The sequence below is a fragment of the Triticum dicoccoides genome, chromosome 2B (genome assembly GCF_002162155.2).
Source record: "Triticum dicoccoides isolate Atlit2015 ecotype Zavitan chromosome 2B, WEW_v2.0, whole genome shotgun sequence".
Lineage (NCBI taxonomy): Eukaryota > Viridiplantae > Streptophyta > Magnoliopsida > Poales > Poaceae > Triticum > Triticum dicoccoides.
Window position 1 is genome coordinate 1583135 of NC_041383.1, and position 15742 is coordinate 1598876.

Genomic DNA, 15742 nt, shown 5'->3' on the forward strand with positions numbered 1-15742 from the left:
GAATTTGCATAGTCCTCATCTCTTGTTACCTTTTCCTTGTAGAATAAATGGAAGGTGCAGGGAGGCTGGCATAAGAGTGAAGGTATGATATGCAGTCACATTTGTAATCCTCTGAGCAGGACTATTCTAGGAACCTTCATATAACATGTCTGTATATTTTCTGTTACTAGTGTTTCCATTTCCTAGAGGTGTGTGGTTCATTTGCTACTGGGGTCTGTTTCATTTGGTTCATGGATTTGGTTCATCAGGGGGCCTCCGTTTTCTACAAGCACTTGGTTTATTTCTTGAGCCAAAACAACAGGAGACATAGTGAGACAAGGATAACGAAAGAGTAATGCATCCAGTTTTGTCGAGTAATGGGTAAACATACATACTTGCAGCATTGGCATTGGCATTGGCATTGCAGCAGGCCTAGTAGTATTCAGAGACAACCCCCTGCATTTCAGAGAAAAAAATATGAGGCAGTTGTAGTGCAAAACTATCCGCGTAGATTTCTTGACTCTGCTTTTTAAGCCATCTCCAAGAAAATATTGCATCATAGGTAGCAGTAGATCATAGGTAGCAGCAGAACAAGTACCTCCATATCCTTTGTTTTGTAAGAACCCTCAAGATGTCACCTTACATCTGCTTGCACTTTAATTTGTTCTGGGCAGACTGAAACGACCAAAGACATCTCACTCAATTTGCTGGTGCGACACCAGCGCCTCGGCCCGATGTCTGGCTGCTGGTGCGACGGAATCAGGGGGCGCCCTCCCACCACCGCCGCTCCTGCTTCAGAACTGAATCAGCAGCAGCAGCAAGTGGGGATGCATGGGGAGGAAGCGGAGGGGGGCTGGCGTAGTTACCTGGGCGGGAGACATTCGCCTCACAACCAAATACAGCAATATAAGCGTTTGTTAAATGTCAATAATATAAGATGTTTCCTTTCACAGGAGCTCAGCTTCAGTTCAAATAATATATCTTGACATCTCTTCTTTTCATATCAACTACTACATTATTCAGTAGAAAATAAATATTGCAGTTTCAAACCAATGCACCACACATCATCATCTAACCAAAATTTGCCTGCAGGCTCCTACCAAAAGCTATGTTACATAAGAAACTATCCATCTATTGCTGTGCTACATTCGCAAGGCGGAGGAGCGCAATGTCTTCCTCCTCCTGCCACATTGTTTGTTACATGATCATGTCCTGCAACAACCAACAAAACTGCGGGACAAAGCAAGCAACCCAGCAAGGAAGAGACATGGACTAGAGGTTTCGCTGCTGCGGCATGACCCTTCCTTCCGGCGGCACCCTCTTGTCGACGCGGCCCATCTTGCCGGGCGGCCACACCACGTGCGTCACCCTCCCCTGCACCAGACCAAGCGGCACCTGCATGCACCACGCAACAAAAGGATAATAAATATGTTCATCACTCATTGCCAGGACTATGTATGGTTGATTGTGAGTGTTTTTGTCTAAATTCTGTCATGAGGATAGCAAGCTTAACAGTACATCTTCAGATAGTGAACGGTCAAGAGGCTGTTGCGGGATGCTTTCTGTGTAAATTCTTTTATGAGGACACCAAAATCAGTATGTTTTATGCTCTGTTTTCTGGCCCAAAATTGTGCAACCCAAGAAATCAAACTTTTTCCAGACTTAACATCAGCCAAAAATGTAAGTTGCCCTAGCATGTGAGCTGGTGCTTGTTAAACCAAAAATACCAAGAGAAAAACCAGCATTCTGGATTTGAATGAATTTCAAACTGCAGGTGGAATACGTTTTCCTTTTAGTACAACTGCAGCTAGATCAAAGCAGAAGATATAAACAGAGGAATACAACAAGGATGCATAAGAAGAGGTAAGATGGCAATGCAACATAAAGACACTCAGAACAAAGGAGCGGCTTCATGTTGGCTTGGTTTCATGTATAAATCTGAACCACAATGGATGATATTTGGGTCTCAATGCAATAGATTGGACTTGTCATCCAAAACCGAGAGGGGTTTGACTTGGTTCGTGTCAGGTGCTAATAATGCCATGTAGTAGTAAAACAATATGTAGTTAAGGCGGGGTTTTTCTTTCCTAAAAACAAATCCAGGTGAGGAGACGAGGTATAGTTATAGAGCAGATTTTCACCACCAGCTGCTACCGACACAGAAATATGTTTTTGTGCTCTATTTTGAATATTTTAACCACCTAAATTTTGCAACCTCAAGTAAGCAATCATTTTCCTGATCCAACATCAGCCACAAATACGAATTACGGTTCAGCAATGCCAGCCGCGCAACTGGCAGCACTACACATTACAAGGAAGCATGAACACTGATGCCAGCAGTGACCAATATATGGACAACTGCCTACGGTGATACTCCTACTAGACCGCAGTTTCATCTACAAAGATGGCCCGAAAGAAATACTGAATATTCGATGGAGTGCTAGAATGTTTTCTTGCAGGGCGGTAGGAATATGACTTGTTTGTGTCAGGTGCTAAGTAATTAAGCTATATATCAATCTTTTTTATCTGACCAAATGATTAAGCTAGCAGCAGCTTTGGTAGCACCGCGCATTACAAATAAAATCATGAACACTGGCTATGCCACCAGTCAGAAGAAGTATGCGGTTCAGCGCACGGCGATACTGATGATATTATCGCAGATTTGTCTGACCGGAGGGATTGAAAAGGAATGTGTTTCTTACAGGGCCGTAGGATCTCGAGTCCCAGCTGGCGCTGCCATTGTCCCCTTCCACCCAGCAGTGGCCGTCGGGAATCTGCCGGATCTCCTCCTTGTCCGGGACGCTGATCCAGTCGCCGGGCAGCCCAATCAGCCTCTTGATCGTCCTGCTCCGGTGGTCCGCCGGCGACCTGCATCAACCACCTGTCAAGATTCAGTATCTGCAACCCACCCAGCGAAATCACAGGATTCAGAAAAGCATGAGGTTTCTTACAGGAAGACGACGACCTCGCCGCGGGAGTAGTCGTAGAGGGGGCTCCGCTTCACCAGCGCGTACTCGCGTCCGTCTGCCGGCGTCACTCCGGCGAGCGGCGGTCAGAAATCGATTAGGAATCCGGTCCGGTCCGGTGGTGGGTTGTGTGTGCGTGTGGACGGGGAGGGGGAAGGGGGGCTTACCTGTGGTGCCGTCGAAGGTGGGGCGCATGGAGCCGCCGTGGACGGCGGCGACGGAGAAGTAGCGGTCGGAGACGGTGATGCCGATGAGGGAGCCGCCGATGCACGCCTTCACCACCGGCCTCAGCGCCGCCCACGCCATGCCCGGAGCGAGCGAGCCCTCCCTCCCTCCCACGCCGCTGAGGCGCGACTGCTCGCCGTCAAGGGTGAGGAGGCGACGGCGACGGCGGCGGTGGCGGGGTCGGAGCGGCGAGGAGTACGGAGCAGTAGTATTCTGCAGCAAGGAAAAAACCCAACTTTGTTTCTTGTCTTGTCTTTTTCTTTTTTCCTTTATTTATTTACCGACTTTCTTACAACTCTTTCGTGTAGAACAATTTGTTTTTGAGAAGGGGCAGAGGCTTTATCACCTTTTTACACTTTCCTAATAATAACGTACTCTAATTTATAAAATTCCCCAAAAAGTTAACATTTGTCCAATAATGTGTCTTTTACTTAAAAAAAATCAAATTTTAACAACTGTTCTTTGGAAATACAAAGCATCCCAGACATAATAAAAATTACATTGATAGCTATGTATCATCCAACGACAATTGACGTCGCCAAAATGAGCCATTGTCGACACTCTCATACTAGAGTCGGTCTGACCTTATCAATAACATCCAGGAAGCCCCTAAGGACCAGCAGTCGTCGTGGTAGAACCTTTGAACCGTTCTGAAGAATCTGACATCAAATCTTGTCGGCATGTACGCATGACGAGAACCTAACTTTGTCGCCCCGAGGACCTGGCAAGAATCTATTCATTCTGACGAACAAACTTGAGGAGGATTGGAACCCAGAAGACTGACTCAAAGAAGAAGTGTTGCCCGCCGTTCGAGCGTCGCCGCAACAAGAACTACTATCTATACTACCGAAGCCGAGGCACGAGGATTCCCCTTCCCGCCATTGGCTATCAGAGTGGATGTAGAGGGGAGTTGATCCATGAACTCATTGGTGAAGATCAAGGGGTCCTAGTCGCCTTTGAGATGAAAAGAAAGATACTTGTAATAAATCTCAACAAAAACCCTTCTTAGCATGTACACATGTCGTGTATGTATCAGTTTTCGACCAGCTTTCCTCATAAACTAGCAACTCTCTTTTTTTTATTGAAAAGCCAAAGCTCCTACCGAATGCTCGGAAAAAGTTTCACGCTCTTCTTTTCATGTATAGTTGACTTAAGACATTTTATTGTATATATCATTTTAGGGTCTACCATATATGACTCTGAGAGGTAAAAATATAAAAGTAAATGTAGCAACATGGCATGTTGGGTAAATTATGGCAACTCCACGATGCGCTCCCCTGAGGCCTTGTTCGGTTGCTTGCCAAACCGAGTGGATTGAAGGGGTTTGAGGGGGATTTAAACCTCTTTTAAGTCAAAATACAAACCAATCCTTGCCAATCCCCTCCAATCCTCTTGGGGAGAGGATTAACCGAACAAGCCCTGAAGGTGGCGACGCAGATGAACCCGGGAGGTGGGCGGCGTGGACCAGATTTTGTCCCAATCCGGGCATGGTCTGGATCACGGGGTCAGGCCCGGTCCTGAGATTTTGGGGGCCCGGGGCGAACCTAAAACTCAGGGCCCTTTATCATATAAGTAGCTGTCACGCCCAATATGCGATACTATCCTAAAGAGACTCGAAGGTCCCACCAAGGATAGAACCGCATATTGAAATGCTTTTGCAAGGTGGATATCATTACATCAACATTACATAATAGATGGGGATACATACATAAGGCATACAATGCCACACGAATACAACATCATCTTACATAAGAGCACCATCCGACTACGGATGAAACACAAACAAAAACTCAAACGGCATCCACCCTGCTAGCCCAGGCTGCCGACCTTGAACCTATCCCCTGATCAAAGAAGAAGCAGAAGAAGAACTCCAAAACAAGTAACATCGCTCTCGCGTCATGATCATCACATAACATGTACCTGCAACTGTTGTTGTAGTAATCTGTGAGCCACGAGGACTCAGCAATCCCATTACCATGGGTATCAAGACTAGCAAAGCTTAATGGGTAAGGAAGGGGTAAAGTGGTGAGGTTGCAGCAGCGACTAAGCATATATGATGGCTAACATACGCAAAATAAGAGCGAGAAGAGAGCAAATGGAACGGTCGTGAAGCTAGCAATGATCAAGAAGTGATCCTGAACTCCTACTTACGTCAAACATAACCCAAAAACCGTGTTCACTTCCCGGACTCCGCCGAGAAGAGACCATCACGGCTACACACGCGGTTGATGCGTTTTAATTCAGATCTGGTGTCAAGTTATCTACAACCAGACATTAACAAATTCCTATCTGCCACATAACCGCGGGCACGGCTTTTGAAAGTTTATACCCTGCAGGGGTGTCCCAACTTAGCCCATGATAAGCTCTCGCGATCAACAAAGGATATACCTTCTCCCAGGAAGACCCGATCAGTCTCGGAATCCCGGTTTACAAGACATTTCGACAATGGTAAAACAAGACCAGCAAAGCCGCCCGATGTGCCGACAAATCCCGATAGGAGCTGCACATATCTCGTTCTCAGGGCACACCAGATGAGCAAGACGTCGGGTTGGCATAGACCCTGGTTGCCCAGGGGGCGCCAGACATCGCTCAGGTTGGACCAACACTCGAAGGAGCACTGGCCCGGGGGGTAAATAAAGATGACCCTCGGGCTCCGGAAACCCAAGGGAAAAAAGGGCTAGGTGAGGCAAATGATAAAACCAAGGTTGTGCCTTGCTGGAGGAGTTTTATTCAAAGCGAACTGTCAAGGGGGTCACATAAATCACCCAACCGCGTAAGGAACGCAAAATCCGAGAACATAACACCGGTATGACGGAAACTAGAGCGGCAAGAGTGGAACAAAACACCAGGCATAAGGCCGAGCCTTCCACCCTTTACCAAGTATATAGATGCATTAATTAAATAAGAGATATTGTGATATCCCAACATAATCCTGTCCACCATGGAGCAATCTTCAACTTCACCTGCAACTAGCAACGCTATAAGAGGGGCTGAGCAAAGCAGTAACATAGACAAACAACGGTTTGCTAGGAAGGATGAAAAGGTTAGAGGCTGACATGGCAATTGGGAGGCTTGAAGAGCAGATGATAGGTAGCGCAGCAAAGCGATAGAACGAAGCAACTAGCATAGCAATGATAGTAGTGAGATCCAGGATAGCGGTCATCTTGCTTGAAATCCCGCAAGGAAGAAGAACGAGTCCATGAAGAAGACGGACGGGAGTAGTTGAACGAATCCTCACAATCGCAACATTATCGGAACTAAGAAGCAACACCGGAAAGAAACAAACAACATGGTAAATGCACAAGCATAAACATGGCATGATGCACAAACAAGTATGATGCATGACCGGTTTAATGGGGCATGGCATGGCAATATGCACAAACAACACTACAAGTTAAGTGGAGCTCAATATACAACGAGTTGCATATTGACAAAACACCACATTCAACTATTTAGTTAGCTCTTGTTTATGTACCCAACAATATTAAATGTTGTTAAACATGGCAAGGGGTGACGCATATGAAAACTAACTATTTAGGCAAGTTTAAATGAGGCCGGAACAACAAACAACAATTTCGGAAAATCCTCATGTCCATATTTTAGTTTTGGTACTGTTCTGCCCTAAAAACATATTTTATTGTTGTTAAACAGGAAAATAAAGTCCACCATGTTAAACTAGGCATTTTTCCACCCCATTTACATACAAAGTTTATTAAAATTGGAGCTACGGTTATTTAGTTATGAAATAAATCATTTTAACATGGCATTTTAGCAAATTAAAGCAAACAGCAACTTAAACATTTTAATCATGGATGAAAACAGCATATTATGAAACTACACAAAATTCTAAACATTTTACATATATAATTCACTTTAATCCGATGCACGGTTGTTGAGTTATTATATGCATGATGTGCAAGGACTTTTCTGAAAAACTGCAGTTCTCTGATAAGTAGACAAATTCGTTGGACTAATAAAAAACCTAAACAGGTCGAAACTAACTGGAGCAGGCCCAACAGAAGGGAAAAAAAGGGAGGCGCTGGGGTTGTGGCCTCACCCAGTGGGCTTCGGCTCGGTTCGATGAGGGCAACAGTCTGAGGGGCGGGGCGAGCGAGCTGGGCCTTGGCTCGGGCCCGGTCTGGAGGGCGCTGGAGGCTAGCGCTCCTGTTCTGACGAAGCAGAGGCCACGGCAGGACAACGCTGAAAACGAGGGAGATGGTCGGGTCGGCTGGATTGGGAGGGATCGCGAGGAAAACAAAGTGGCGGCGGCGGCGATAGGATAGGGGAGGAATGGATGGGACAGGGCTAGGGTTAGACTATATATAGGCAGGGGATTAGGGTAGGAGTTATTTAGGTCCCTCCGATCGTAATCGGACGGTTCGAAAAAAATAGGCTAGGGAGTCCAAATAATAAAACGGAGATGTTTTATAGATGTTAGGGGATGATCCGGATCCAACGGTGATGACAGCCCGGGTCGGGTCCGGGAGAAGTTTTCGGACTAGGTTGCGGAGGTGGTCGGTTGCTGTGCAGAGAGGCTCAAACGGTCGGACGACAAATGAACGGTTGGTCTCGAAAGGAATAACGAAGGCAGGGGGAACGCGGCAACTACGAACGGATGCAAGCTTTAAGAAAAACAATGTCGATGCAATGCGCATGATGCTATGAGATGAGATGCATGACATAAACAAAATGCAAATCAAAAGACAAAAACCCAACCACGAAGGGAATATCATATCGCATCTCCGGAAAAGCCAAAAGTTGGAGTTACGAATATGGAAAATTGTATCCGGGGCGTTACAGTAGCATATCAATAATAATTGACACACATATGAAATGTTAATAAGTAAATGCATCTAAAAACAATATTCATATCAAATAGTTCGTTTTTCTTTTTTCATTGGCAGAGAGATGCTTTTTAAACACCATGATAACACAAACTGCTAAAAAATTGCATCAAATCTTGAAGAGTGAAGCTATGCGTATGATATATATATATGAAATAAATTACTTAATTACTCCATCATGTAGCATAGATCCGGGTTCCAAAAACCTACACCATACATGTAGAACGTTAATATAGCACGACAGACCTCGCTCCATGCTGCGCGCACAATAGGGCAAATGCATGTGCACGAATTATAGGGCTCTTCTAGACATATGTTTGTTTTTTGAGGATCTCTAGACATATGTTTGTGAATAGGGCTGGAAAAAAAGCTCGAAGCTCGTGAGCTAAACGAGTAGCTCGTGACTCGGTTCGAATCGACTCGAACTCGAAGAATAACGAGTCGAGCCAAGCTTTAGTTTAAAATTGTTTATAGACCAAGTTAAATGAGTCCATCTTATGAGTACTCATGTAACTCGTTAGACTCGGTACAAAAGATCAGCCACTTCCAATACAAAAAAAGATCAGCCACTCAGCACCCTATGTCCTAGGCGCACAACGCAAGGCCTAGCCGTTGAAGGCCCAACCACTTAGGAGACTCATGCGTTACAAGTAAATTACTATTGTTAGTGATATATATGTTTAATATGTACATAATCATTTTTATAATATTTGAGGGTTTTATGTTCATATCTTTAACGAGCTTAACAAGCTAAACGAGCCAGCTCGCGAGTTATACGAGTCGAGCCAATCTTGGGTTTGAGCTTGTTATAATAATGAGTCGAGTCGAGCTAGCTCGTCAATGAAACGAGCTCTAGCGAGTCGAGCTGAGCTGGCTCGACTCGGCTTGAATTCCAGCCCTATTTGTGAATCTTATGAGATGCTCATGATCAACCGATGGAGCTAATCATCTGAGATGCTCATGATCGTGGCGGCTCGACCTCGGAAGGAAACTGACATTTACAGCAACTTCTCGCGATTGTCGTGGACTCGCTGCATCTCAACGTGGACTCGGCTGACTACTAATCAATCAGGCCTTTTTTAGGGGAATCAACTAGGCATAACAATTGAGTGTTTAACCTCCCTGCCTCCCAGGCCCATAGGCTATGTGCGACGACCTAGGGGGGGCCCTTGACCTTGGGGGCCTGGGGCGGCCGCCCCCCTGCACCCCCTCAGAGTCGGCCCTGCATGGGTGAAAGGACATGCGGTGCCCCCATGTGTGGTTTTGGTAATTGATGACATTCTTTATGGACTAATGGTTGCATTGAGTTATATTTGAAGGATTTGTCCATAGGCATTTCTTGAAGTCCATGTGTTGGTTTCAAGGAGTTTATGTTGGGGAACGTAGTAATTTCAAAAAAATTCCTCCGCACACGCAATATCATGGTGATGGCATAGCAACGAGAGGGGAGAGTGTTGTCCACGTACCCTCATAGACCGTAAGCGGAAGCGTTAGCACAACGCGGTTGATGTAGTCGTACGTCTTCACGATCCGACCGATCCAAGCACCGAACGTACGGCACCTCCGAGTTCAGCACACGTTCAGCTCGATGACGATCCCCGGGCTCCGATCCAGCAAAGCTTCGGGGATGAGTTCCGTTAGCACGACGGCGTGGTGACGATGATGATGTTCTACCGGCGAAGAGCTTCGCCTAAACTCCGCGACGATATGACCGAGGTGGAATATGGTGGAGGAGGGCACCGCACACGGCTAAAGAACGATCCGTAGATCAACTTGTGTGTCTATGGGGTGCCCCCCGCCCCCGTATATAAAGGAGCCAGGGGGGAGGAGGCGGCCGACCAAGGAGGGCGCGCCAAGGGGGGAAAGAGGAGGAAGAGGGGAAGGGGGAAGGAGGAGGAAGAGGGGAAGGAAAGGGGGGGCGCCGCCCCCCTTCCCTTGTCCCATTCGGACTAGGAAGGGGAGGGGCGCGCGGCCCCCTCCTGCCTCCTTCCCTCTTCTCCCTCGAGGCCCATGTAGGCCCAATATCCCCCCGGGGGTTCCGGTAACCTCCCGGTACTCCGGTAAAATGCCGATTTCACCCGGAACGATTCCGATGTCCAAATATAGGCTTCCAATATATCGATCTTTATGTCTAGACCATTTCGAGACTCCTCGTCATGTCCGTGAGCACATCCGGGACTCCGAACAAACTTCGGTACATCAAAACTTATAAACTCCTAATAAAACTGTCATCGTAATGTTAAGCGTGCGGACCCTACGGGTTCGAGAACTATGTAACATGACCTATAACTATTCTTGGTCAATAACCAATAGCGGAACCTGGATGCCCATATTGGTTCCTACATATTCTACGAAGATCTTTATCGGTCAAACCGCATAACAACATACGTTGTTCCCTTTGTCATCGGTATGTTACTTGCCCGAGATTTGATCGTCGGCATCCAATACCTAGTTCAATCTCGTTACCGGCAAGTCTCTTTACTCATTACGTAATGCATCATCCCGTAACCAACTCATTGGTCACATTGCTTGCAAGGCTTATAGTGATGTGCATTACCGAGAGGGCCCAGAGATACCTCTACGACAATCGGAGTGACAAAACCTAATCTCGAAATACGCCAACTCAACATGTACCTTTGGAGACACCTATAGTACTCCTTTATAATCACCCAGTTACGTTGTGACGTTTGGTAGTACCCAAAGTGTTCCTCCGGTAAATGGGAGTTGCATAATTCTCATAGTTACAGGAACATGTATAAGTCATGAAGAAAGCAATAGCAATATACTAAACGATCAAGTGCTAGGCTAACGGAATGGGTCATGTCAATCACATCATTCTTCTAATGATGTGATCCCACTAATAAAATGACAACACATGTCTATGGTTAGGAAACATAACCATATTTGATTAATGAGCTAGTCAAGTAGAGGCATACTAGTGACTATATGTTTGTCTATGTATTCACACATGTATCATGTTTCCGGTTAATACAATTCTAGCATGAATAATAAACATTTATCATGATATGAGGAAATAAATAATAACTTTATTATTGCCTCTAGGGCATATTTCCTTCAGTCTCCCACTTGCACTAGAGTCAATAATCTAGATTACATAGTAATGATTCTAACACACATGGAGTCTTGGTGCTGATCATGTTTTGCCCGTGAGAGAGGCTTAGTCAACGGGTCTGCAACATTCAGATTCGTATGTATCTTGCAAATCTCTATGTCTCCCACTTGGACTTGGTCCCGAATGGAATTGAAGCGTCTCTTGATGTGCTTGGTCCTCTTGTGAAATCTGGATTCCTTTGGCAAGGCAATTGCACCAGTATTGTCACAGAAGATCTTCATTGGTCCCGATGCACTAGGTATGACACCTAGATCGGAAATGAACTCCTTCATCTAGACTCCTTCATTTGCTGCTTCAGAAGTAGCTATGTACTCCGCTTCACATGTAGATCCCGCCACGACGCTTTGTTTAGAACTGCACCAACTTACAGCTCCACCATTTAATAAAAACACGTATCCGGTTTGCGATTTAGAATCGTCCGGATCAGTGTCAAAGCTTGCATCGACGTAACCATTTACGACTAGCTCTTTGTCACCTACATATACGAGAAACATATCCTTAGTCCTTTTTAGGTATTTCAGGATGTTTTTGGCCGCTGTCTAGTGATCCACTCCTGGATTACTTTGGTACCTTCCTGCCAAGCTTATTGCTAAGCATACGTCAGGTCTGGTACACAGCATTACATACATGATAGAGCCTATGGCTGAAGCATAGGGAACATCTTTCATTTTCTCTCTATCTTCTGTTGTGGTCGGGCATTGAGTTTGACTCAACTTCACACCTTGTAGCACGGGCAAGAACCCTTTCTTTGCCTGATCCATTTTGAACTTTTTCAAAATTTTATCAAGGTATGTGCTTTGTGAAAGTCCTATTAAGCGTCTTGATCTATCTCTATAGATCTTGATGCCCAATATGTAAGCAGCTTCACCGAGGTCTTTCATTGAAAAACTTTTATTCAAGTACCCCTTTATGCTATCCAGAAATTCTATATCATTTCCAATTAATAATATGTCATCTACATATAATATCAGAAATGCTACAGAGCTCCCACTCACTTTCTTGTAAATACAGGCTTCTCCAAAAGTCTGTATAAAACCATATGCTTTGATCACACTATCAAAACGTTTATTCCAACTCCGAGATGCTTGCACCAGTCCATAAATGGATCGATGGAGCTTGCATACTTTGTTAGCACCTTTTGGATCAACAAAACCTTCTGGCTGTATCATATACAACTCTTCTTCCAGAAATCCATTCAAGAATGCAGTTTTGACATCCATTTGCCAAATTTCATAATCATGAAATGCAGCAATAGCCAACATGATTCGGACAGACTTAAGCATCGCTACGGGTGAGAAAGTCTCATCGTAGTCAAGTCCTTGAACTTGTCGAAAACCTTTCTCAACAAGTCGAGCTTTATAGACAGTTACATTACCATCAGCGTTAGTCTTCTTCTTAAAGATCCATTTATTCTCAATGGCTTGCCGATCATCGGGCAAGTCAACCAAAGTCCATACTTTGTTTTCATACATGGATCCCATCTCAGATTTCATGGCCTCTAGCCATTTTGCGGAATCTGGGCTCATCATCGCTTCCTCATAGTTCGTAGGTTCATCATGGTCAAGTAACATGACTTCCAGGATAGGATTACCGTACCACTCTGGTGCGGATCTTACTCTGGTAGACCTACGAGGTTCAGTAGAAACTTGATCTGAAGTTTCATGATCAATATCATTAGCTTCCTCACTGATTGGTGTAGTTGTCACAGGAACCAGTTCTTGTGATGAACTACTTTCCAATAAGGGAGTAGATACAGTTATCTCATCAAGTTCTACTTTCCTCCCACTCACTTCTTTCGAGAGAAACTCCTTCTCTAGAAAGGATCCGATTTTAGCAACGAAAATCTTGCCTTCAGATCTGTGATAGAAGGTTTACCCAATAGTTTCTTTTGGGTATCCTATGAAGACACATTTCTCCGATTTGGGTTCGAGCTTATCTGGTTGAAGTTTCTTCACATAAGCATCGCAGCCCCAAACTTTAAGAAATGACAACTTTGGTTTCTTGCCAAACCACAGTTCATAAGGTGTCGTCTCAACTGATTTTGATGGTGCCCTATTTAACGTGAATGCGGCCGTCTCTAAAGCATAACCCCAAAATGATAGCGGTAAATCAGTAAGAGACATCATAGATCGCACCATATCCAGTAAAGTACGATTACGACGTTCGGACACACCATTTCGTTGTGGTGTTCCGGGTGGCGTGAGTTGCGAAACTATTCCACATTGTTTCAAGTGTAGACCAAACTCGTAACTCAAATATTCTCCTCCACGTTCAGATTGTAGAAACTTTATTTTCTTGTTACGATGATTTTCCACTTCACTTTGAAATTCTTTGAACTTTTCAAATGTTTCAGACTTGTGTTTCATTAAGTAGATATACCCATATCTGCTCAAATCATCTGTGAAGGTGAGAAAATAACGATATCCGCCGCGAGCCTCAACATTCATTGGACCACAAACATCAGTATGTATGATTTCCAACAAATCAGTTGCTCGCTCCATAGTTCCAGAGAACGGCGTTTTAGTCATCTTGCCCATAAGGCACGGTTCGCAAGTACCAAGTGATTCATAATCAAGTGATTCCAAAAGCCCATCAGTATGGAGTTTCTTCATGTGCTTTACACCGATATGACCTAAACGGCAGTGCCACAAATAAGTTGCACTATCGTTATCAACTCTGCATCTTTTGGTTTCAACACTATGAATATGTGTATTACTACTATCGAGATTCAATAAAAATAGATCACTCTTCAAGGGTGCATGACCATAAAAGATATTATCATATAAATAGAACAACCATTATTCTCTGATTTAAATGAATAACCGTCTCGCATCAAACAAGATCCAGATATAATGTTCATGCTCAACGCTGGCACCAAATAACAATTATTTAGGTCTAAAACTAATCCCGATGGTAGATGTAGAGGTAGCGTGCCGACCGCGATCACATCGACTTTGGAACCATTTCCCACGTGCATCGTCACCTCGTCCTTAGCCAATCTTCGCTTAATCCGTAGTCCCTGTTTCGAGTTGCAAATATTAGCAACAGAACCAGTATCAAATACCCAGGTGCTACTGCGAGCATTAGTAAGGTACACATCAATAACATGTATATCACATATACCTTTGTTCACTTTGCCATCCTTCTTATCCGCCAAATACTTGGGGCAGTTCCGCTTCCAGTGTCCAATCTGCTTGCAGTAGAAGCACTCAGTTTCAGGATTAGGTCCAGACTTGGGTTTCTTCTCTTGAGCAGCAACTTGCTTGTCGTTCTTTTTGAAGTTCCCCTTCTTCTTCCCTTTGCCCTTCTTCTTGAAACTAGTGGTTTTGTTAACCATCAACACTTGATGCTCCTTCTTGATTTCTACCTTCGTGGCTTTTAGCATTGCGAAGAGCTCGGGAATAGTCTTGTTCATCCCTTGCATATTATAGTTCATCACGAAGCTCTTGTAGCTTGGTGGCAGTGATTGGAGAATTCTGTCAATGATACTATCATCAGGAAGATTAACTCCCAGTTGAATCAAGTGATTATTATACCCAGACATTTTGAGTATGTGTTCACTGACAGAACTATTCTCCTCCATCTTGCAGCTGTAGAACTTATTGGAGACTTCATATCTCTCAATCCGGGCATTTGCTTGAAATATTAACTTCAACTCCTGGAACATCTCATATGCTCCATGACATTCAAAACATCGTTGAAGACCCGGTTCTAAGCCTAAAGCATGGCACACTGAACTATCGAGTAGTCATCAGCTTTGCTCTGCCAGACGTTCTTAACGTCGTCAGTTGCATCAGCAGCAGGCCTGGCACCCAGCGGTGCTTCCAGGACGTAACTTTTCTGTGCAGCAATGAGGATAATCCTCAGGTTACGGATGTTGGAAATATGCCCTAGAGGCAATAATAAAAGCATTATTATTATATTTCCTTGTTCATGATAATTGTCTTTATTCATGCTATAATTGTGTTATCCGGAAATCGTAATGCATGTGTGAATAACAGACACCAACATGTCCCTAGTGAGCCTCTAGTTGACTAGCTCGTTGATCAACAGATAGTCATGGTTTCCTGACTATGGACACTGGATGTCATTGATAACGAGATCACATCATTGGGAGAATGATGTGATGGACGAGACCCAATCCTAAACATAGCACAAGATCGTATAGTTCGTTTGCTAGAGTTTTGCAATGTCAAAGTATCTTTTCCTTAGACCATGAGATCGTGTAACTCCCGGATACCGTAGGAGTGCTTTGGGTATGCCAAACGTCACAACGTAACTGGGTGACTATAAAGGTAGACTACGGGTATCTCCGAAAGTGTCTGTTGGGTGACATGGATCAAGACTGGGATTTGTCACTCCGTATGACGGAGAGGTATCACTGGGCCCACTCGGTAATGCATCATCATAATGAGCTCAGAGTGACCAAGTGTCTGGTCACGGGATCATGCATTACGGTACGAGTAAATTGACTTGCCGGTAACGAGATTGAACGAGGTATTAGGATACCGACGATCGAATCTCGGGCAAGTAACATATCGATAGACAAAGGGAATAGCGTACGGGGTTGATTGAATCCTCGACATCGTGGTTCA

General features: G+C 44.6%; 1 protein-coding gene across 2 annotated transcripts; it reads right to left on the reverse strand.

Moving 5' to 3' along the window:
• Positions 1–941: 941 nt before the first annotated feature.
• LOC119361632 (mitochondrial inner membrane protease subunit 2-like) lies at positions 942–3411 on the reverse strand. Of its 2 annotated transcripts, none has more exons than XM_037626766.1 (4): positions 3139–3411; positions 2931–3005; positions 2682–2847; positions 942–1374 (listed from the first exon to the last, which is right to left on the reverse strand). In XM_037626766.1, the coding sequence occupies exons 1-4, from the start codon at positions 3249–3251 to the stop codon at positions 1252–1254; spliced, it is 477 nt and encodes a 158-aa protein (XP_037482663.1). In that variant the 5' UTR covers positions 3252–3411; the 3' UTR covers positions 942–1251. The 2 variants fall into 2 exon arrangements, with proteins under 2 accessions (XP_037482663.1, XP_037482662.1); XM_037626765.1 differs by having other exon boundaries at positions 2931–3003; positions 3113–3411.
• Positions 3412–15742: the final 12331 nt, after the last annotated feature.

Coding starts and splice junctions, on each gene's coding strand:
- LOC119361632 (XM_037626765.1), bottom strand. CDS start 3,251: ATGGCGTGGGCGGCGCTGAGGCCGGTGGTGAAGGCGTGCATCGGCGGC. Junction 2,848..2,930: donor GGCGAGGTCGTCGTCTTCCT/GTAAGAAACCTC, acceptor TGGTTGATGCAG/GTCGCCGGCGGACCACCGGA. Junction 1,375..2,681: donor ACTCGAGATCCTACGGCCCT/GTAAGAAACACA, acceptor TGGTGCATGCAG/GTGCCGCTTGGTCTGGTGCA.